We start from the raw sequence: 23,494 nt of genomic DNA, 5'->3' as shown, positions 1-23,494 counted from the left end.
GTCAGGTACTTTTCTCAATATTTTATACACATTTTAAAAAAATTATGGGTACATAATAGTTGTATATATTTATGGGGTACATGTCATGTTTTGATATAGGCATACAATGTGACTTAATCAAATCAGGGTAATTGGGGTGTCCATCACCTCAGGCATTTACCATTTCTTTGTGTTAGGAACATTCCAATTCTACTCTTTTAGTTATTTTAAAGTATACCCTAACTTATTGTTGATGATAGTGACTTTGTTGTGCTATCAAATATCGTCCATTCTATCTATCTATGTTTATGCACCCATTAACCATCCCCACTTTATCCCCTGTCCCCACTACCTTTCCCAGCCTCTGGTAACCACCATTCTACTCTCTGTCTCCATGAGATTGGTTGTTTTTAATATTTAGCTACCACGTATGAGTGAGATCATGAGAGATTTGTCTTTCTGTGCTTGACTTATTTCACTTAACATAATATTCTCCAGTTCCATCCATGTTGTTGCAAATGGCAAGATTTCATTCCTTTTTATGGCTATATAATATTGCATTGTATACACACTATTTTAATTTTCACAGTAACTATATGAAGTAAATGCTAATATTATCCTCATTTTACAGATGAGGGAACTTAGGCAGAGGGGAAACTTGCCCAAGATCAAACAGCTAGCAGGTGTCTGGTGCCGGAATGTGTGCTCCTAAACAAGATGCAAACACAAATAAGTTTATTTCTTAAAGGAAAACATGGATAAATAGGACCACATTGACAAAAACTTCTTTGTTTATCTACTAACCATAAATTGAAAAGACAAGCCAGTAATTGAGAGAACAACTTGTTACACATTTAACCCCAGCTTCCCCCCCGCAAAAAATCTTTAATAGAAGATACGAATAAACACTTCATGAAGGAAAAAATTACAAATGTCTAATAAACATAAAAAGATGTTCTACCTCAATAACAGGGCAAATACAAGTTAAAACCACAGTAAAATCATTTTGTATCAGATCATTAGTATTAGCAAATACGTGTGTGGCTCCTGGGAGTGCAGACTGGTACGTCTTTGCAGAATAATTTGGTATTATGGAGCAGAGGCATACCCTGTGAGCCAGCAGTTCTCTGTCTAGGTAGGTACTCTAGATGAGGGTCAGCAAACTATGGCTCTATTTTTAGAAATGAAGTTTTTATTGGAACACACCTTTGCTCATTTGTTTACACATTGTCTTTGGCTGTTTTGTGCTACAGTCAAGTAGTGGTAACAGACCATGGGACCCACAAAGCTGCCTTTTTTCTTACAGATCTTCTTTTTCCAGAAGTTAATAATTGCCTTTGTTTTGTTTTGCACTAGCATTTTGTTAGTGGTTTTCATTGAACCTATTGCTAATTTTTGTCAAGACCTCCAACATCTCTACCATATGCCTGTCGGTTCTAGTTTTTTCCCCTGATGACCTCCCTTCTGGAGCTTTCCTTCTTATTCCTTTACTGTCATTTTAGCAATGTTTCCAGAGGAACAAGAGAGAAAAGGTATGTGGTTAGTCTTAACATTTATTACTAATATTTCCTGGTAATATTAGTAATTTGAAATTTACACATAGGTCATTATTCCATCTAGAATTTATTTTTGCATCTAAAATAAAGTAAAAATCTAGCTTTTCTTTTCTCCAGTGAATCTGTCCGTACTCATCTGTACATGGTGTTTTTTACTCTTTTTACTTTCATATGTTTGCTTGTCTGTTTCTGTGTGAAATCCTCACTGTTTTAATTATATTAGCTTTATAGTTTGTTTTGATATCTAAACAGCAAGTCTACCTGCATTCTTTTTTCCTCACATTTTTCCTGTTTTTTAACTTTCTTTTTTCGAAAATGAATTTAGAATCAAATCTAAGCCATCCCTCTTTTTCTTAAAAAAAAGGTTCTGTTAGGATTTTTACTAGAATTTCATTGAATCTAAACTTATTTGAGGACATTTTAATACATTTACAATATTATGCTCCCTTCCAGAAACATGGTGTGCCTTTACATTAAATCAGGTTATGTTTTATGTCATTGAGGAAGATTTTACAGTTTTCTCACATAAATCTTGTGTTTGGGTTACAGTATTTTCTGCTCTGGTTTTTCTTCAATTCAGTCCTGTTTACTTACTGTTTTTTAGAAATTTCTCAAAATTCTCACTCTGCTGGTGGCTTCCCTTCCTGTTTCATTGCTATTGTAGATATATTCTTTTCTTTTCTTTCTTTATTTTTATTTTTTGTTTGTATCTTTTCTTTAGTTTTAGTGAAACTGTGGCAAAGAGATGAATGTGTATGCCCATTTTGACATCTAGAACCTAAACTCTACACATGACTTTTAAAGTGTTATTTAAAATAAATCTAATTTATTTCCTTAGTTTTCTTTTAGAAATATTATTAGAGTGCCTAAGAAAAATGAAATTAAGATATTAAGATATATGCCTATTAATTTTTTAATTTAAATTATAGCTTGAAAGTGAAAAATATGAATTAAAGTCTAAAATGTTATTAATGAAAGAAACAATAGAGTCATTAGAGAACAAATCAAAACTCCAAGCTCAAAAACTTAGCCATGCGACTGGTGACTCATCTCATCACAAGACAGAGGTGAACTCACTTAGGTAAGTTCATTGAAATAAATGATATATAATATAATGCCCTTGATTATACTGGAAGAGCTTTAAAATGAGAAATAAAATAAACTTATAAAATAAGAAATCAAATTTTTTTAAGACTTCTTGTTTTTAAAAATTATTTTTTGGGGAGATAAAGACTACCATTTGTTTTTGTCCACTGATTCTTCAGGATGGTAAATGAGCAGCTACAGCGGTCACTTGATGACTGTCAGCATCGACTTTCCATGAAAAGAGGTGAACTTGAATCAGCCCAAGCACAAATTAAAATACTGGAGGAAAAAATAGGTGAGTGTTTTTAAATTTTGTTTTTGCTAATGCTAATTTACATTGTCTAACAAACACTTCTTTTCATTTGTAGATAAACTAAACCTTAAGATGACTTCACAGGATGAGGAGGCTCATGTAATGAAAAAGACCATAGGTGTTATTGATAAAGAAAAAGACTTTCTTCAGGAGACCGTAGATGAGAAAACAGAAAAGCTTGCAAATTTGCAAGAAAACCTAGTTAATAAAGTACGTAACTATTAAATATCATTTTCCAGTGTCTGAACAGAAAATATTATCTTATACTCTGTTTCAAATATGTGGATCTTATCACCCACATACAAGTTCTTAAAACCCAGGGCCATGTCTTCTAATATGTTTAAATTTCATTTTATTCCAATAATTTGAATCTTCAAAATGTGATTTTTATCTATTTCTAGAACATGATTTTATGAGATCTCATTAAAGGAAACTCAACCATTGAAGGGTGGGTCGAAACATGCTGATATGTGATGTACAGTTGGGTCTTGGAAATATGTTTACTTGGAACTTTCTTTTATGACATAATTTATATAATTGAACTATATGTCTGACTGTATAAATGTGATAAGTTATAAAAATTTAAAGATATTTCTATATGAATGATTTAGAATCATATATTTTTATATTTCCTAATAGGAAAAAGCTATTGCTCAGATGACGATAACAATCTCAGAGTATGAATTATCTGTGAAGTAAGTAATTAATGAAATGGCATCCAGCTTTTTTAGAAACTTTTAGTTTTATCTATTTAGTAGCAATCCAGCAGTAGGAAAATTTCTTTTTTCAATTTCTCCTTTTTTGCTATTGGCAGCAATATTTTCTCAGTCTTCTGCTTGGAAATAATGTTATCCTCTTTAACTTTCTCCCCTTTTCTGTCATCCACATCTAAACATCTTATATCTCATTAACTATTCTTCTACATACCTGCTTGCTCTTTATTTTTATTGTAATTACTCTGTTCAGGCACTGATCATCAAAACATAGATTACTTTCATAGCCAATCTGGAATTTATTCTCCATCTAAACCTATCTTAAACACCGTTACAAAATTTTATATCTAGTCTCCAGAAAGATTGTAAGCCATTTCAAGACAAAAGTCACTTACTCATTTTACATACCCTTAGTTTTTATGTACTAGTGGGATTATAAACATTTAATAAATACTTGCCAGTTGACTATGATGTTTTGCTCTTAATGTTTAAAAATTTCCTGTGTTTACTTTGCTTTTGGAATGTATACTTATTTTATGACTTTATTTGCATATAATTGGTAGAGAGCTAATATATCTGCTTTACCTAATTAGTATTTTAATGCAATAGTTATAATTTCTTATATTCTTAATATGTCTTATATGTTAAGTATACTTAGACTTCAACAGTTTTTTAAAAAATGAGCTATAGTTTTCCAAAAAGCTTTTTTTTATTATTTCCACGTCACTTACTTAACAGCCAGCTAAAGGAAACACTGACTAACCGAGAACGTGAGATAAGCAGCCTCCGGCGCCAGCTTGATGCAGCTCACAAAGAACTTGATGATGTAGGAAGATCGAGAGAAATATCTTTTAAGGAAAACAGAAGATTACAAGATGATCTGGCTACAATGGCAAGAGAAAACCAGGTATGAACACAGTGCATCAACTTTGATAGTTTTATACTACCTATTCATTGTTTCCGAAATATTAAAGTTCTAAGTATCTTTTTCTAAAATTTTATGACATAAGCAAAATAAATTTTTTAAGAAGAAGAATGTTTATTGGGAGTATTAAAAAATGTAGTTTAGAATGCTGCTGTATATCACAGGGTGTCTAGTGGGTACACCCATGGTCTTCTCACCATTTTGGTCTTTGTTGCAAGGAAACCTAAAGCATGGAATTCTCTATGGCAAAAATCATTGTCACGCTATTGGATGAGGAACTCAGTATCACTCCCAGGGCAGTTTCTATGTTTAAAAGACACATGATAGATGACAATTATTTGTGCTTACTTTCATTGGCTTAGAGATCTACCTGTAAACAAATGAATGCATATTTTAGAATGACAAATACTGAAAGGCATTGGTTTTATTTGTACTGGTTTATTAAAGGATTACACCAAGAAGACCAATAATTTTCCTGTTTTAAATATTTTATGTTTTTCAAAAGTTACTTTCAGTATTATTCAGTATGAAACATGTATAAATAGTACTTATTTGGTGCTGTGTTCATTTTAGATTTGTCTTCAATTTTCTAATGTATAGGAAATCTCTTTGGAATTGGAAGCAGCAGTACAAGAAAAAGAAGATATGAAGAATAGAGTTCATAATTACATAACTGAGGTGTCACGATGGGAGAGCTTAATGGCTGCTAAGGTGAAAAACATTGTTTAAGTTGGACTTAAGACTGATTTTTAAAAAAAACCTTTTTCATGGTTGTTTATTCTGTCCCCACCATTAGATATTAAACATTTGAGAGTAGAGAACTTGCCTTTTTTTATTTCTCCATAGATCTTAGTTTAGTACTTGCACAGATAGCTAATGCTTCTTAAATTAGAACAAAATTCCTCGTGTGTGTGCGTTTATGGCATGAGTGTTCCAGTGAGTGACAATTACTAATTTAGAAACAATTTTATTATGCTTAACCCAGGAAAAAGAAAATCAAGATTTGTTGGATAGATTTCAGATGCTCCATAACCGAGCTGAAGACTGGGAGGTGAAAGCCCATCAGGCTGAGGGAGAAAGCAGCTCCGTGCGCCTGGAACTTCTTTCTATTGACACAGAGAGGAGACACCTTCGAGAAAGAGTGGACTTGTTAGAAAAAGAAATTCAAGAGGTAATTATTAATTTGTCTTATAATGACATTATTTAGTGAAACAGAAGACATTCAAAGATACTTTATTGACATGAGATTGTAAGCATTGATAAAATCAAACTCAGTGGTAATTTTTTGTCATATTGATAATTTGCTTAGGAGCCCCATTACTTTTTCTTACTGTAGTAAAACATACATAACATCAAATTTACCATTTTTAGGGGTCCAGTTCTGTAGCTTTAAGTACATTCATAATGTGCAACTTTCACCACCACCTGTCTCGGTGCTTGTCGTCCTCCCATCTGAAACTCCACGCCTGTGAACACTAACTCTGCCTTCCCCGTTTAGCCTTAACATTCACTTTACCTCAGGTTCATCCATGTTGTAGTGTGTGTCAGAATTTCATTCTTTTTAAGGCTGAATATTCATTGTATATATGTACCACATTTTGTTTATCCATTTGTCTGTCAATGGACAATTGGTTTGTTTCTGCCTTTTGGCTACTGAGAATAATGCTGCTATGAACATGGGTATACAAATGTCTCTTCAAGTCATTGCTTTCAGTTCTTTTGGGTATATGTCCAGAAATGGAACTACTGGATCATATGATAATTCTGTTTACTTTTTTGAGGAAGATCCATTTAGTTTTCCACAGGGACTGTATCAATTTACATTTCCACCAGCAATGCACAAAGGTTCCAACTGCTTGTAATTTTTTTTTTTTATAATAGCCATCTTAATGGGAGTGAAGCGGTATCTCATTGTGATTCTGATTTACATTTCCTTAATGATCAGTGTTGGAGAGCATCTTTTCATTTGCTTATTGACCATTTCTATATCTTCTTTGGAGATATGTCTCGTCAAGGCCTTTGGGCGGTTTTTTTGGCTTTGTTTTTTTTGTTTTTTTTTTTTTTTTTTTGTCAAGTCTCTCTCTGTTGCCTAGGCTGGAGTGCAGTGGCATCATCATAGCTCACTGCAACCTCAAACTCCTGGGCTCAAGCGATCCTCCTCCCTCAGCCTCCAGAGTAGCTGGGACTATAGGCATGTGCCACCATGCCTGGCTAAATTTTTTGTCTTGCTGTATTGCTCAGACTGGTCTCAAACTCCTGGCTTCAAGCGGTCCTCCCATCTCTGCCTTCCAAAGTGCTAGGATTACAGGAATGAGCCACTGCACATAGCCCTTTTGTTCATTTTTTAATCAGGTAGTTTTTCATTGTTGTAGAGTTGTAGGAGTTCTCTGTATATTCTGGATATGACACCAAAAGTATAGGCAACAAAAGAAAAAATAGATTAACTGTACTTCAACAAAATTAAAAACTTGTACATCAAATACTTTTCACTCTGTTGATAGTATTTGATGTACAAGTTTTTAATTTTGTTGAAGTACGGTTAATCTATTTTTTCTTTTGTTGCCTATACTTTTGGTGTCATATCCAAGAAATCATTGGTAGATCCAATGTCAAGAAGATTTTCCCCTATGTTTTCTTCTAAGAGATTTATAGTTTTAGCTCTTAGGTTCAGGTCTTTGATCCATTTTGAATTAATTTTTACAAATAATATAAAGTAAGGGTCCACCATAATTTTTTGCATGTAGATTTAAATAAGCTTGTGTCATAAAGACAGTCTAATAAAAACCTTGTAACAAAATTTTGAGTTCAATTAAAATATAGGAACACTGGGTTAGATATAGAGCAGTTGGCCAGTAATTTTGTTCTTTGTCATTGTTCATGTTCTTTATGTGGTATATGCAAGTGGCTTTTATGTATTTATATTTAGTTTGTTTTGGGGAACTTTAATGTATTAATATTTTGAAAGTGCAAATATTTACTTTTCTGCAACTGCTTAAATTTATTAAATCTTCACAGCACAATATTAGATTTTTATTGTTGATTCCTTTCAGTAGTCTGTTAAAATAATTTCATTTTTCAAATGTGGAAATTCTTCCCAAAACCTAGAAATAGAGTTTATATCAGTTTGTATTAATATTTATCACTCACAATTTAAATTGTGAGAAATTTAAAATGTAGATTATTCCAAGAGAAAAATCTTTATCAGTATTTCAAATTTTGCTCATTATTTCAGAGTTATTAAAATTTTATAAGATTGTATATTGTTATTAAGTTCAATTTAAAAATGACTTCAGGTATTTAGTTTTGAAGTAAACTCCATTTTTGAAATTTAGAATTTAACTGAAGACAATTGGGGAATGGTAAGTATATTTGTTACTTTCTCTTGAAAAGGCATTATTATAATGAAGAGAATTTATAAAGAAAAAAATTTAATACAACTTCAAAAATCCCTCATATTGACAACACCCTAACACAATAATTTTCATTTTTGCATCTTCCAAATATATACATGAGGTACTTAGTTACCATGATTAGTAATTATACACAATTCCTTTGTTAAGTATTAACTAGGCCATCTTTAAATAGCAGGTAACCTCCTGGGAGTATTTTAAAATATGCAAAAATTGGCTCTCAAACTTTTCTAAAGTGAGTTTGTGGCTGCACAGATTCAAAACCTTAAAATTATTGGGTTACTTTAATGTTTTACCTGTTGCTTTTCCTTTTTTCAGCACATAAATGCCCATCATGCTTATGAATCTCAGATCTCGTCAATGGCAAAAGCCATGTCTAGATTAGAAGAAGAGCTGAGACATCAAGAAGATGAGAAAGCAGCAGTTTTAAATGATTTGTCATCTCTTAGAGAACTTTGCATTAAGCTTGATTCAGGCAAAGATATTATGACCCAACAATTGAATTCCAAACACCTTGAGTTTGAGAGGGTAAGAACTAAAGAGATATTGACTGGGCACATTATTTTATTGAGCCCTGCTCTAATTGTTTTCCTTTATCATTCACTATCCAATAAATTTCTTGCCTTTTGGAGTAGTTGCCTTTAACCACAGGATTTTGACTACTAGATTCTTTGTGAAGATTTCTCTGGCTATCATGGTGATGAAATTAGGTGCTCTCTGTTTTGGAATAGGTGGGTATTTAGGAGATTATGATCCTTCTAATTACAGATTAGGAGCATATCCCAATATATTCTTTCTCTGTTTAAAAGTAAGACCTGAATCCTTTCTAAGTGGAATATGTTTCCTAATAAAAATCTCAAGTTGTTTAAATCTTAAACAAGTAGCTAGAATCTTTCATTCCCCCAGAGGCATTACTTTAAACAAGCTAATATGTGTTTTCAAACAAGAGTGTTGGCAGTTTTCACTCATCTAGTAGTATCTTTATTTTCAGGTACTGAGAAGCTACAATACTGGCTTGACTGTGTAGTCAGACTAAACATATTTAGTAGACCAGAGGGCCCCATGGCTGAATGGGATGGCTACATTTAAGGATTTTGTGTTAATGATTCTCTCTTGACAAGGTAGCATGACTGAAAAACTATTTGAGGGTTAGAGTAGGTCTTATAGCCAAGTAAGCTGTTATTAAAACTAACAAAGAATTCCTGGGCCCAGGAGTGAGCAAGAATTAAAAACAAAAAACAAAGATTGTTTTGAAAATAGTGTTTTTCCTATAGTCAAATGGTTCAAAATCTTTAACCAATACTCAAATTGAAACAATTGATGGACGAATAGTTCTGCAGAGCTATAATGTCAGGTAAATAATTTTTCAGAGTAAGTCTAAAATTATACTGAAGTAATCTTACTTTGTTTTTCCTATAGGTTGCAGCGGAATTAGAAAATGTAAAATCGGAGTCAGACCTGTTAAAAAAACAGCTGTCAAATGAGAGACATACAGTTAAAAACCTCGAATCATTGTTGGCTACAAATAGAGACAAAGAATTTCATTCTCATTTAAGCTCCCATGAGAAGGATACAGAAATTCAGCTACTTAAAGAGAAGTTAACCCTTTCAGAAAGCAAATTGTAAGTGTCATAAATCAACCTATGTGATGAAAATAGCTTGTCAAAAATAAGTTTTCAATTCTTTTTGAGGAGGGAGTAAGGTGTGCGGGTGTGAAGGGTTGGTACAGAACCGAAATATTTGACTTAATGTAATCGCTGCTTTGGGGAATCAGGGGAATAGCTCAGGAGAGACACTACGTTTGGAGACGTAGATTTGTGTATCTTCACCACAGAGGTAGGACCATGGCAGTGAGTGAGAAGAGTAAACTTTAGGAAAGTGCCTAAATTTGAGGAAAGAACAGAGGCGTCAGTGAAGAATAGAACATTTCAGGAGGGAAGAGGCAGCTGTGTCTCCATCTGTAGATTAGGAACAAGACTTAGAAAAGACTATGAGATTTGACCCTCATAAGTTTATTGATTGATGGAGGATATTGGATGTTACTTTTTTAGAATGGAGAGGTTTGGGGATATTTGTTAGAAGAGGGGAAGAAACCTAGAGTAGATAGTACAAGTGGAAAAATGCACTTTTATAATAAAAAGGAGTTAAAAATATTTTTCTTCCTGAGGCAAGAGTCAAGAAAGCCAGTGAAGATACTTTCTAATTCATGTCTTACACAAATGTGTAGTCCCAGTGTTGCTGGAGTGCCTGGCACATATTAAGTAGCAGCTCACTAAATGTTTACTAAATAAACCAGATGATGAAAATAAAATTTTGTGATAGAAGCTCCAGAAGTTTAGAGAATTGTTTGTTGTAAGATCTTGATCTTCTCTTTTTCTATCCTTAATCATCACCTCCATTTCTATTAATAAAAATCCATAGTACTTGACTCCACAAAAACAGACATTTTTTATTTATTTCTTTGATTTTAAATTTGTTTTAAGAACTAGTCAAAGCCGGGAAAATACCATGCTTCGAGCTAAAGTGTTACAGTTACAAACAGATTTTGATGCTTTGAAAAGACAGATTTCAGCTGAAAGATATGAACGGTAAGAAAAAATGTTTTAGCATTGGACAGTGTTTTTATGTATTTTCTATTCTATTCCAAAAAGGATTTAATATGCCTTACAAATAGCAAACTTTTGAAGTCTAATTTTCAAATCAATTGCCAAATTTCTTTTCTTCCATCACTCTTTCTTACTATATTAATACCATAGACATCAATATTCTTGTGATTTCATTCCCAAATAGCAAATAGTGTCAAATTGCTTATTAGGTCAGTTTTTGAGTTATCTTATTCTTCTTACCTGTTTACATCAAAACTTTTTTTTTGAGATGAGTTTTGCTGTATTGCCCAGGCTGGCTTCAAACTTCTGGGCTCAAATAATCTCCCTCGGTCTCCCCAGTAGCTGGGATTACAGGCATGCACTGCCACACCCAGCCTTTTTTTTTTTGAGACAGAGTCTCACTCCTTTGCCCTGGCTAGAGTACAGTGACACCGTCATAGCTCAACTCAAACTCCTGGGCTCAAGCAACCCTCCTGCCTCAGTCTCCCAAGAAGCTGGGACTGTAGGCATAGGCCACTGCCCCTGGCTTTTTTTGTTTTTGTTTTTGTTTTGTCGTAGTGACAGGGTCTTGCTATTGCCCAGGCTGGTCTCGAGCTCCTGGCCTCAAGCAATCCTCCCACCTTTTTTTTTTTTTAAAAGAGACTCCCTGTGTTGCCCAGGCTGGAGTGCAGTGGTTATTCACAGGTGCCATCATGGCACACTGCAGCCCCCAACTCCTGGACTCAAGCTACCCTCCCCATCCTCCTGTGTCAGCCTCCTGTGCCCAGCTTCCATCACAGCTTTTGAGTGATGTGCTATTTGAAGTATGGAGGGAATTTGCTATGAAATCAATTATTTTTTGTTTCAAAGAGAAATGAAGCCTTAAGTTGCAGAAATGACATGAAAGCAGTGTTGTTAATTTCTTACAATTTAGAACTGTGGTCCCCAACCCTCGGTTAGGGACTCGGCCGGGCAGCTCTATTGCACCCTCCCACCACCCCCGTCCATCCGTGGAAAAATTATTTTTCCATGAAACTTAGGGAGGTGGGGAAGGGCCCACACAGCAGGAGGTGAGCAGTGGGCCAAGCTTCATCTGTATTTACAGCCACTTCCCTCCTCATCGCTCACATCACCACCTGAGCTCTGCCTTCCCCACCCCACCCCACCCTACCACCTCCCCTCCCTCCCCGCCGCCGGCCCCCCCCCCCCCACTCCGTGGAAAAATTGTCTTCCATAAAACTGGTCCCTGGTGCCAAAAAATTTGGGGACCACTGATTTAGAAGATCTGGTTTCTGAATGTGCTAAACTATACATATATAATGATTTCAGTTTCTCAATGATAACTTAAATTCTCTGCAAACCTAAAGTAAGCTCTCTATAGACCAGGGTTATAAAACCCCCCACTTAATCTCTTCCCATTTTCCCTGCCCCTGGCCCTCAAAGAAACCTTGAGCCACATAACCGTGTTTTTTTTCCTCCTTAACGTGTAAGTAAGTTATGCATTCTCATAGGGGCAATATCACCACTGCCCAGGGGGGAAAAAATTAGTTCTTAGAGGCAGAGGGAGGAGGTGGCAAAAAAAAAAAATCTTAGATAGTACAAGATATTGCAATGGTGTATGACCCTCTAAAGGGCCACGATATGTAAACAATGTATTTGTATATTAACATTTCATGGGATGAGGAGAAAGTCTACCAAAGTTCCTTTGGGAGAGTAATAGTGAAAAAATTTGACAAACACTGAACTAGGTAGAAATCCTGAATAGGGACTGAAGAACTCAAAGCAGAAGAAGTTCAGGCCAGAGACTAGAACAGCCTGCAAAGGAGATGGCAACGTAATCGCCATGCTTGGCAGGGGCAGACCCAGACACAGAGAAGGAGAACATGATAAAGGAAATGGATTCTTTCATTGCTGACATTTGGGAGTTTTGAGGCAGGAAGAAGGAAAAGGGCTGGATGTATGTGCAAGACGAGGTGGGAAAGGAAGGGGCAGAGAGGGGAACCAACCAGCTTGAAACTAAAAGCAGGAGGAAGGTTGCCATGTAAGAGTGGTCTGATAGACTAGAACACCAAAGAGTAAACTGAATACATTTTAGTTTTCCGATCTTTCTATATTCGGCAAGGTATAAAGATAAAAAGAGCCTGTTAATATGGTGTGTGTAGAGGCACAATAATTCAGATATTATTTTCATTATAGGTCAGGCACTCTGCTGCATGCTAAGAATACCAGTTGAATAAGGTACTCAAATGAATAACTGACTCTCAGAGGACCCAGTATAATGAGGAAGACTGACACATACATAGATGTTTAAAAACAGGATGTAACTACAGGGATAGAGATGGGTGTAGGTTTTTATGGGCTCACTTGAGGATAGAACCTCCCCAAGCCTGGAATCAGTAGGGAAAGGTCAGGTTAGGGTGTGTCAGGCACCTGTGGGATGTCCAGTAGAAACGTTTAGGTGGGCCTGGACCATAAAACAGAACTGAAGATGTAAGATTTGGGAGAGTTATTGACATATGAAGCATAGGATAAGAGAATGTAAACCTAGTCCTGGGCAATATAGGCAGAAGCAAAGGATCCAGTAACAGAACTAGGAAATGGTCACGTAGGTAGAAAAGAGAACCAGGGGTGGTAGTGTCATGGCAGCCAAGAGTGAGTGGGTCACAGCACCAAGTCCTGCAGAAGGCTCGGGTAAGGTAAGGAATCTGCCTGCTGACATATAAGCTTTTAATTTTTAAGAACATGTTAAGCAGGTTTGTTATAATTTTTTTTATTTTAAAGTATAAAGAAAATTAAAATTATCTGTAAGTTCTACCTTCCATAGTCACTGTTAGCATTTGGGGGCTTAACATCTATTCATGTGTGTTTTTATGTGTGTCTCTGTGTACGCATGGTATCCTACTTTTTTCATGAAATATATTTTGGGCATTTTGCTTCCAAAATATGATTTTAATGACAACCTACTATTCAGACATGATTATGCCATAATTGATTTTGAACGATTGTAATGCATATTCTTTTGAGATCTTTTATTTACTACTTAAAAATCATATAAAGACATAGGATTTAAATTTAGTAGAAATACTAATTAATTTCGTAGAAATTACTTAGTTAACAAATAGCACCTTACGTCACTTTGGGTTTTCAGGTGCTTGCGTATAATCTTTCTCGTTTGCTCTCTGCTGACAGGGAACGAGCAATCCAAGAGATGCGCCGCCATGGGCTTGCCACACCACCCTTTAGTTCTACTCTGAGGTCTCCTTCACCTTCTCCTGAACGTCTAAATGTGTAATTACCAAAAGGTATGTGTGTATCCTCAAGGGCAGGCAACACTAATCTGTGGTTGTAAACATTCAGAGAGTTTTCTGTGTCAGGGGAAGGGAGATTGTCTGGAAAGGTGTTCAGGGGAACTTTTTGGAATAATAGAAACATTCCATATCTTGGTGGTGGTGGTTACGTGGGTATACACAATTGTAAAAACTCATTAAATTGATCATTTATGGTCCATGCATTTTATTATATGTCTATTGTACCTGAATTTAAAAAGAGAACACATCCACAGCAAAACATTAAATGACAATATGAGATTTCACAGGGTAAGTATTTGATGAAGTGCCAAATTAAAGGTACAAATAATAGGTGGTGAAAGTGTGGACAAAGGCGTAGAAAAGGACTGCACGTGGCACAGTGGACTCTATCTGGTGACACAGCAGGTTGTGGGGGAATTATGGGGGAGAAAGGTTTGGAAGGTAGAATGGGATATACAGAGTATATGGAGTGTGAAATTAACTTAGAGATTGTAGATGTTATTCTGTGAGTTAACGGGAGCAACTGAAGATCAATCCTCCTGTGTATAGAATAGGTGCAGGGAGTCTGGTAGATTAACTTCACAAGTGTGTTTGAGCCATATTGGAAAGGATAGAGAGGTAGAGAGAGACTAGGGTTAGAGGTATAATCAGTTCTGGATTGATACAATAAACTTAAAAGCTAGGACAGATTTTTAATAGTAAATCATGATGTACATACATAAAAGTGCCATATCACAGTTGTACAGCTCAATGAATTTTCAAATTAGACACACCTATGTAACCTGCATGCAGATCAAGAAACAAAACCAGCCAGGCATGGTAGTGCGAACCTGTAGTCCTGGCTACTTGAGAGGCTGAGGATCACTTGAGCCTGGGATTTCAAATCCAGCCTGGGCAACATAGCAAGATCCCCATCTCAAGAAACAAACAAACAAACAAAACATTACCTCTCTTGGGCTCCCTTCTAGTTATAACCCCTGGTCTAAAAGTAACTGTCCTGTTAAAAGCATAGATGCTTTTTGCTTGCTTTTGGACATTTTATAAATGAAATCATATGTTTCTGGCTTCTTTTTCTCCACAGTACGTTTGTGAGATTCGTACATTCTGTTGTGTATACTTGTAGGTTGCTCGGTCTCATTGCTGCATGATGGAGTGCCATCATGTGACCTTTCCACAGTCCATGTACTCATGCTGCTGACAGGCATTTGGTAGTTTACAGTTTGGGCTGTTAAAAACTAGGGCTGTCACTGTATGCGTAGGAGTGAAATTGCTGGGCCACTGGATATACGTATGTTCAAGCTCTAGTAGATACGGCAGATGTTTTCCAGAGTAGTTGTAAAGAGAACACATTCAGCTGAGGAAGGGTCACAGGGATGTGCTGATTCACTGGAAATGGGAATGAATAGGAAAGAAGCATGAGTCAGACCCAGGGTTTGACAGACAGTGACTGTGAAAAATGCATAACTCATTGACAGAAATAGTTGAATCAGTTTTTTTTAAAGTGATGCATTTCTTTGCCACTTGTAAGAGAAGTATATAAAAGATAATTAAACATTTCCGTGATGACTCAGAATCCTCATTATGAACATTAGTTATATGCTATTCTTTAACATACGGATTACCCGTGTTTGTAGGGTCTAGGTTTAAGTGTTCCTGATTGCTGTGCTTTTGCTTTTGTGCTTTGTTTGATTAAACATTTATTTTGTTCTTTGATTTTGAGGACCACTGCTCAGTGCTTGCCGCTGTCACTGTGTCCTCACAAATTCCAAGTTGCTGTGTTATTTTGAATGCGATCAGGTGGTACCTCGCCTTCCTGTTACAAAGCCTCATGACAGTGTGACACAGATATTTTCTCATGCTAGATTCCCAGCTGCGGTTTAGATCAGGGGTTGGCAAATCAGGGTCTGTGGGCCAAATCCACCCCACTGCCTACTTTTGTAAATTAAGCTTTATTGGAGCACAGTCACACCCATTTGTTAACAAATTGTAGGACTGCTGCTCTGCGGTGGCAGAGCTGAGTAGTTGTGACAGACCCTGTGGCCTGCAAATCTAAAATATTTACTTCCTGTCTTTCCACATCATGTAGCCTCTGGAAAACTCAACTGTACACACATGAGAAAATTAGAGTGAAAGACAAATAATTCCTTGGTTTTATGAAAATAGGCTTGACCTTGTAGATTCCTTAAAGGGATATTAGGGACTCCCGGGGATCCCCAGACTGTATGTCAAGAGCCACTGATACAGAACATAGTGGATTCCAGCAATCCCTAAAGCTATGATGAATTAGGAAACTTAATTGCAATAAAATACATATAACATGAGCTTTGCCATCTTAACTACTTTTTAAGTTTACAATTCAGTGGCATTAATTACATTCACAGTGTTGTGTGACCATCGCCACTATTTCTTTTTTTTTTTTTTTTTTTTTGAGACAGAGTCTCACTCTGTTGCCCAGGCTAGAGTGAGTGCCGTGGCGTCAGCCTAGCTCACAGCAACCTCAAACTCCTGAGCTCAAGTGATCCTCCTGTCTCAGCCTCCCGAGTAGCTGGGACTACAGGCATGCGCCACCATGCCCGGCTAATTTTTTCTATATATATTTTTAGCTGTCCATATAATTTCTTTCTATTTTTAGTAGAGATGGGGTCTCGCTCTTGCTCAGGCTGGTCTCGAACTCCTGAGCTCAAACGATCCGCCCACCTCGGCCTCCCAGAGTGCTAGGATTACAGGCGTGAGCCACCGCGCCCGGCCCATCGCCACTATTTCTAAAACTTTTTCATCTCCCCAACAGAAACTCTTTACCCATTAAACAATAAGTCTTCACTCCCCCAACCTCACCTTCCCAGCCCCTGGTAACTTCTAATCTGCTTTTCTGTCTCTATGAATTTGGCTATTCTAGATTTTCATAGAAGTGAAATCATATAACATTTGTCCTTTTGTGTCTGCTTTATTTCTCCGAGAACGCTGTTTTAGGTTCATCCATAAAGTAGGATGCACTGCATTTTTTTTTTTTTATCCCTTTCATCAACCAAGGACACCTAGGTTGTGTTCACCTGTGGCTGTTGTGAATAACACTACTGTGAACACGGGTGCACAAGTATCTGTTTTAGTTCTTGTATACAAATCTTTTGGTATATACCTAAGAATAGAATCGATGGGTTACATGGTAATTCTGTTTAATTGTTTGAGGAACTACCAAGCTTTTCCTCACGGCCGCACCACTTTCCATTTCCACCAGCAACGTGGGAGGCTTCAGTGCTCCCCTCCTCACCCACACTTGTTATTTCCCATTTTTTTAATTATAACTATCCTAGTACATGTGGGTTAGAAAACTTTTATAACCATTAACAAATTCAAAATTTATAATTTTATAACAATTTACAGTTAATTTTCAAAGTATCCTAATGAAATTGTTATTTAATAATCCATTTCCATTCATATTTCTAAATATTGTCACCAAAACTAATTTTAAGGGATTTCCCCATAAGTACTCAGAAATGAACAGCTGAACTATGAAATAGCTTCTCAGATTAGTGTCTAATAGTTAAAATATATAATCCAATTTTTGTTGTTACTTTTTTACCTATTGTATCTAATACATGCTATTTGAGATAGGAAAGACCAAAAGTTTTTCCTCACATACCGTGTATACTTCTGACACTGTAATTTATTCAGTTCTGACACTCTCGATCTGGAGATAGTGTTAGACCCCACAGATTGAGAGCTCAGTCCCACAAGACCCCCGCACACTTCGGATGCCCAGCGGAAGCCCAAGCTGTGGTCTGTGCTTCTGGCCCACGAGGTTCCCACGGCCCCCTCCTCAGGTTCCCTTAATTTGGTGGAGCGGCTCACGGAAGTCAGGGGAACACCTTCTGTTCACCTGTTTGTTACAAAGAATGCAGGTGAACAGACATGGGAGAGAAGCGAGGGGGGAGGGGCCCAGAGCTTCTGTGCTTTCTCTGGTTGTACTACCCTCTCGGCTTCGCCACGTGTTCATCCGTCTGTTAAGTCTGGAGCCAAGAGGGAGACACACGAAGCCTCGGGTGTAGCAAAATGCAGTTTAGTTGAGCATCTGGGTGCAGATGGGTGGAGGCCGAAAAGAGTGTCCACCCCAGAAGCGGAGAGCGGTGGGTTCTATAGGCGGTTTGGATGGAAGTTTGGGGAGGGTGAATTTTTTTTGAACAGTAACCAGTTCTGCAGCTGTCTGTGCTCAGAGGTACATTTACAACCTCCGGGCTCTCCAGACTCCTGCGGCTACTGTTTCACAAGCATTATGATCACTATCTAAGTTTTCTATTAACTGCATTCCATCCTGTACATACTTTTCTGGTTCCTACCCTGAGCAAACCTAACACCATCCAGAAGCTTCCCTGAGCCCAGTCCTTTTGGGTTTTTATGGAGGCATCATTAAGTAGGCATGATTGATTAAATCATTGGCCTTTGATGATCGGCTCGACCTTTAGCCCTTCTCTTGTCCCTTTGGTCCTTTGTGGTGTGGGACCAAAGTCCCAATCCTCCATGATTATGCCTTGGTCTTTCTAGTGAGCAGACCCCATTCCGAAGCAAATTAGAGGCCCCCCAGCCACTAGGCATATCATTAGCATACAAAAGACACTCTTACCACTCTGGAGATTCTGAGGAACTGTGTACCTGGAACCAGGAGCAGAGACCAAATATATACAATCATGCATCGCTTAGCGATGGGGATATGTTCTGAGAAAATACATTGTTAGGCAATTTCTTCATGTGATTTCTTCATGTGAACATCGTTGAGGGCACTTACTCAAACCTAGACGGTATAGCCTACTATACGCCCGGGCTATGTTGTGTAGCCTGTGGCTCCTACCTGTACAGCAGCTGCTGTGCTGAGTACTATAGGCAGTTGTAACACAGTGGTATTTGTGCATCTAAACACATCTAGACATAGAAAAGGTACAGTAGAAATACAATATAAAAGATAAAAAATGGCACCCCTGTAGAGGCTACTCACCGTGAGTGGAGTGTGCAGGACTGGAAATTGCTCTGAGTGAGTCAGTGCGTGAGTGGTGAGTGAACATGAAGGCCTAGGACATTGCTGTACACTGCTGTAGGGTTTATAAGCATTGTACACTTAAGCTATACTAAATTTATTTAAAAATTTTTTTCAATAAGTTAACTTTAGCTTACTGTAACCTTTTTACTTTATAAATTTTAATTTCTTAACTTTTGACTTTTGTAATAACACTTAGCTTAAAACATAAACACATTGTACAGCTGTACAGAAATATTTTTTCTCTATATCCTCCTATAAGCTTTTTTTTATTTTTAAAATTAATTAATTAATTTTTTTTTTTACTTTTTAAACATTTTGTTAAAAACACAAACACATGCATTAGCCTAGGCCTACACAGGTCAAGAGATCAACATCGCTGTCTTCCACCTCCATGTCCTACCCCGCTGCCACCTCCATGTCCTACCCCGCTGGAAGGTCTTCAGAGGCGATAACATACAGAGAGCTGTCATCTCCTGTAGTAACGCTGCCTTCTTCTGGAATACCTCCTGCGGGACCTGCCGGAGGCTGTTCCATAGTTAACTTTATATATATATAAAAAGTAGAAGGAGTTATACTAAAATAATGGTAAAAATGTATCATATGGTCAATACTAGGTGATAGGAATTTTTCAGCTCCATATAATCTCATGGGACCAGTGTCATATATGTGGTTCTTCATTTACCAAAACATCATTATACGGCACATGACTGTATTTCTCATTGTATCGTGATATCACACTTGCTTACTGAGAAGACATAAAACACAGAAGTTAAATAAGGAAACCAAAGTCACTTAAAAAAATATAGAACAGTACTTCTGAACTTTAAGAAGAACAGTACTTCTTAAATATAACTAGATTTTGGGCACAGAGTTTTATTAGAGACTGTAATTTCATGTAAAACATCGAATTTCAGTTTTTATGAATATATTGAATAACTTTGTTTATCATTTTTCTCTTAATCCACCTTTCCCCTGCCCCCTCCATTTTCAGAATAATGGTTTTCAATGAGTTCCTGTATGGATGTTTAAAAGAACAGAACAGTTATGAAATATTTGAAGTACTTGTTCCTGAAAATCATGAACATTGACACAAATTCTACCTCTGTCAACTCTTATTTAAATCAGTGAATATTTATGTTAAAAAGTTTGGTTTAAAAGAACTGTACCTATGTGTATATTTTCATATGTATGACAGAACAAAATATGTATTAATAGTGCTTTACTGATGTTATATCTGTATTTTTATTCCTGACAAATTACTTCTCAAAGTATGTTTATGCTGTGAATTAATATAATGTATTGTTCACATTACATTTTAATATTACATTTTAATAATATGTTTCTTAATGAGCCATGATATATATATGTAAATATTCTTACAATACTTTAGTTTTAATGCTTGTGTTTATAACCTATATCTTAATGTATTCACAAAGAATTATTAACTTTGATGCTATGCTGTCATGGTTAGCTTTTTTTTCATAAAATTATTCACAGATTTACTGTTTATCAAGGGGAATATATTTAGATCTAGTCTTATAATCGCAGAGGTCTTGATAAAATAATGATTACCATATATAATTTGTTATTGCCAACTAGAAGAACTATGATGGGAAATATACATTTATGTATTATATACAATTTTGGTATCACATGGACTCTTCACGTTACACAGAGTGTCAAAATCAAACTAAAAGCTATATTCAGAGTCTTGTAAAAAAATAGAACAAAAATTTGGGACACTTTTTCAGTAAATAAAATTGCTCAGTGTATTAATTTAAAATTTCAGAGTATGAAAGCATATTGATGGTAAATATAGTAAAACATTTTGTTAAAATTCCAATATACATTCAATTTCAGTTTTTTGCTTCTAAACCTGTATGTTGTAATTTACCAGTCTTCCAGAATAGTATGTAAACACTGAACTATGGCGTATAAATTGAATACAGCTTTTTACAATTAATATTCAAAGTTGTAATTTTTTAAAATTTAGTGTATACATATATTAATAAAAGAACAGAAGCACAAAATAGAATGTCAGATATAGAAATTAATCGTGTTTGAACCATACACATTTGAAGAAAATCCTGTTCTTAATAGATTTTATTATGATTTAAAAAGAACTTAAAAACTAACATAGGACAGAGAAAGACCAACTACTTACGAGATATTTTATTTCCTCTTGTGGTTTAATAAAGTGGAATGTGTGTGTGTGTACCTGGGGTGGGCAGTGCTCTTTTTCTAAAACTAATATGCCTTTTATGTTTGGGCTATGCCCTTTGCAATAATTCCGTATTTGGCTATGGGCTGGTTTACTTTTCCACCATCTTTGTAATTTTGTGTATCCCATCTCCCTTGTGTGAGTTCATATATTTTAGCAAAATACAAGAGAACTAGGACTATTTGCAGTGCCATACAGAAAAATCTTTTAATAAATACATGTAAATGAAATAAAAAATATTTGTCCCCACCTTTTCCCCTAGAGCAAGAACAAGGCATATTTTGTTAGATATTTTATTTTTAATGTTTTCTATAATTTAAGAATGTATAGCTTGCCATAATTGTTATTTTCATAACTATGATACAATTTTTTAAAAAATGAGTTTTATCTTAAAATACTGAAATGTTCTGACCTTTTATAAATGTTTTTAACTTTGTTTTAAATAATCCTAAATTATGGAGCTTGACATAGATTTGCCAATAAACTTTACAGTCAATTTATTTTCTTTCTTAAAATAGTTTCTTATAATTTGTGTTAGCAATCTTCTTAATTCTAAAATTAGATAAAATTTACTCAAATCAAACTTTATCATGGCGGGATATGGGGAGATCCCTGAAATTAGGTGCCAGGTACTTTTTTTTTTTTTTTTACTGGCTTTCATTTATTTCAAGTTAGATCAAAATATAAGAAATGAAATCAAAGTTTCTGTTATCCATCCACAAAATGGTTAAATGTGTGTGTGTGGGGGTGGGGGGGTGGGTGGTGGATGGATATGCATTTCTCACTTGCAAATACTCTTTGTTGAGCACATTAATTACCATGAGACTGTGCCACCTGCTGTCCTCCCTTGTTGCAATTTATCACACATCATAGTTCATACTCTCCTTCCCAATTATTAGATTTTAGCAGGTGGCTTTCTACCATTAGTTCTAGCATCAGTCTTTTTATGTCAGTATCTTGGGCCAATGGTTATTGACCACACCTGCACATTGTACTTGCCTAGAGAATTTTAATGAAAAACTGATGTCTGAACCCCTACACCAGACCAAATAAATCAGAATTTCTGCAAATGGAGTGTGGTCTTATTTTTTTAATTGACATAATAATTGTACATATAGTGATGTTTCAATGTATAGTGATTAGAGCAGTGTAATTAGCATAGTCATCATCTCAAACATCATTTCTTTTGTGTTGGGAACATTCAATATCCTCCTCCTGGCTATTTGAAACTATGTATTATTGTTAACTATAGTCATCCTACTGTGGTATAGAACACTAGAACTTATTCCTCCTATCTAACTGTAATTGTGTATCCTTTAACAAATCTCTCCCTATCCGACCCTTCCCCTGACCCTTCCCAGACTCTAGTATCCTGTTCTACTTTTCACTTCTGTGAATCAATCTTTTTTTAGCTTCCACATATGAGTGAGAACATGCAGTGTTTAACTTTCTGTTCCTGGCTTATTTCACTTAACATAAATGTCCTCCGGTTCCATCCATGTTGCCAAGAATGACAGGATTTTTTTTTAAGGTTCTCTAGATAATTCTAATGTGCTGCCAGGGTTAACAATGCTAACTTAAGAAACTGACCCACCAAATTTATTTCCTGACCCACTAATGGGAATCAGCCTATGGTTTTGAAGAACACTGTGCTAGATTTTGTCATTGCCTCCAAAAATCTCAATTTCTAGCATCATAGTCACCCTTTTTGCTAGGTTACTCTATTGTACCTCCACCAACAATTCTTTAACTCCCCTAGGATCAGTAACAATCACCTATTCCTTATCTATGATTTCATCACTCTCACTTTCTTCTTTAGCATCTTTTACACATGCCCTAAATTCTCGTCCCTCTAAGCTGAAAACTCAGTCTTGTTTATATCCAGTTATTCAAGCAATCTGCATCTGTACCTAAGAACATGGCTGGAGAAAAATACAACAATGCCATCTCTTTTCAATTCACACTTAACCTCTCCTCTCCTCAAGAGGCAGTAGGATCACTAGAGCCCAGGAGTTTGAGGTTGCAGTGAGCTATGATGCCACTGCACTCCAGCCTGGGCAACAGAGCAAGACTGTCTCAAAACAAAACAAAAAACACAAAAACTCAAATAGAACAATATGTGGTAAAGACATCGAAAGGCGGTCAAATGTAAGAGCCTGGGATTTGACTTTTACCATATTGCAGGCTACTAAGTTAGTCCGTTACTGTTGCATGGATGCTGGCAGAAAACAGGAGACTCCTGGGTCAGAGACAAAGGCTTTTGTTACTTCTGGCACAGCAAGCAGCATAAGCATCGTGTTTCCATTTGTTCCCTTTGACCCCCAAGCCCTATGGGGCAACAAGGAGAGGCCTGGGCAATACTAAGCATG

General features: G+C 36.1%; 1 protein-coding gene across 1 annotated transcript in view; it reads left to right on the top strand.

The window, feature by feature from the left end:
• The window catches only part of CEP135 (centrosomal protein 135), a 61,243-nt gene extending 41,312 nt beyond the window's left edge, over window positions 1-19,931 (top strand). The window contains exons 15-26 of the mRNA XM_069457772.1: window positions 2,465-2,616; window positions 2,801-2,916; window positions 2,990-3,144; window positions 3,574-3,629; window positions 4,386-4,554; window positions 5,173-5,283; window positions 5,558-5,743; window positions 8,301-8,510; window positions 9,402-9,604; window positions 10,466-10,570; window positions 13,757-13,869; window positions 19,896-19,931. Of these exons, the coding sequence (XP_069313873.1) occupies window positions 2,465-2,616; window positions 2,801-2,916; window positions 2,990-3,144; window positions 3,574-3,629; window positions 4,386-4,554; window positions 5,173-5,283; window positions 5,558-5,743; window positions 8,301-8,510; window positions 9,402-9,604; window positions 10,466-10,570; window positions 13,757-13,859 (1,566 nt within the window). The 3' untranslated portion in view covers window positions 13,860-13,869; window positions 19,896-19,931. The remainder of the gene's footprint in view (window positions 1-2,464; window positions 2,617-2,800; window positions 2,917-2,989; window positions 3,145-3,573; window positions 3,630-4,385; window positions 4,555-5,172; window positions 5,284-5,557; window positions 5,744-8,300; window positions 8,511-9,401; window positions 9,605-10,465; window positions 10,571-13,756; window positions 13,870-19,895) is intronic.
• The last annotated feature ends 3,563 nt before the right edge of the window (window positions 19,932-23,494 follow it).

The sequence above is a fragment of the Eulemur rufifrons genome, chromosome 24, assembly GCF_041146395.1.
Source record: "Eulemur rufifrons isolate Redbay chromosome 24, OSU_ERuf_1, whole genome shotgun sequence".
Classification (NCBI taxonomy): Eukaryota; Metazoa; Chordata; class Mammalia; order Primates; family Lemuridae; genus Eulemur; species Eulemur rufifrons.
Note: the sequence above shows the minus strand (reverse complement) of the source record. Positions and strands in the feature narration are given on the sequence as shown.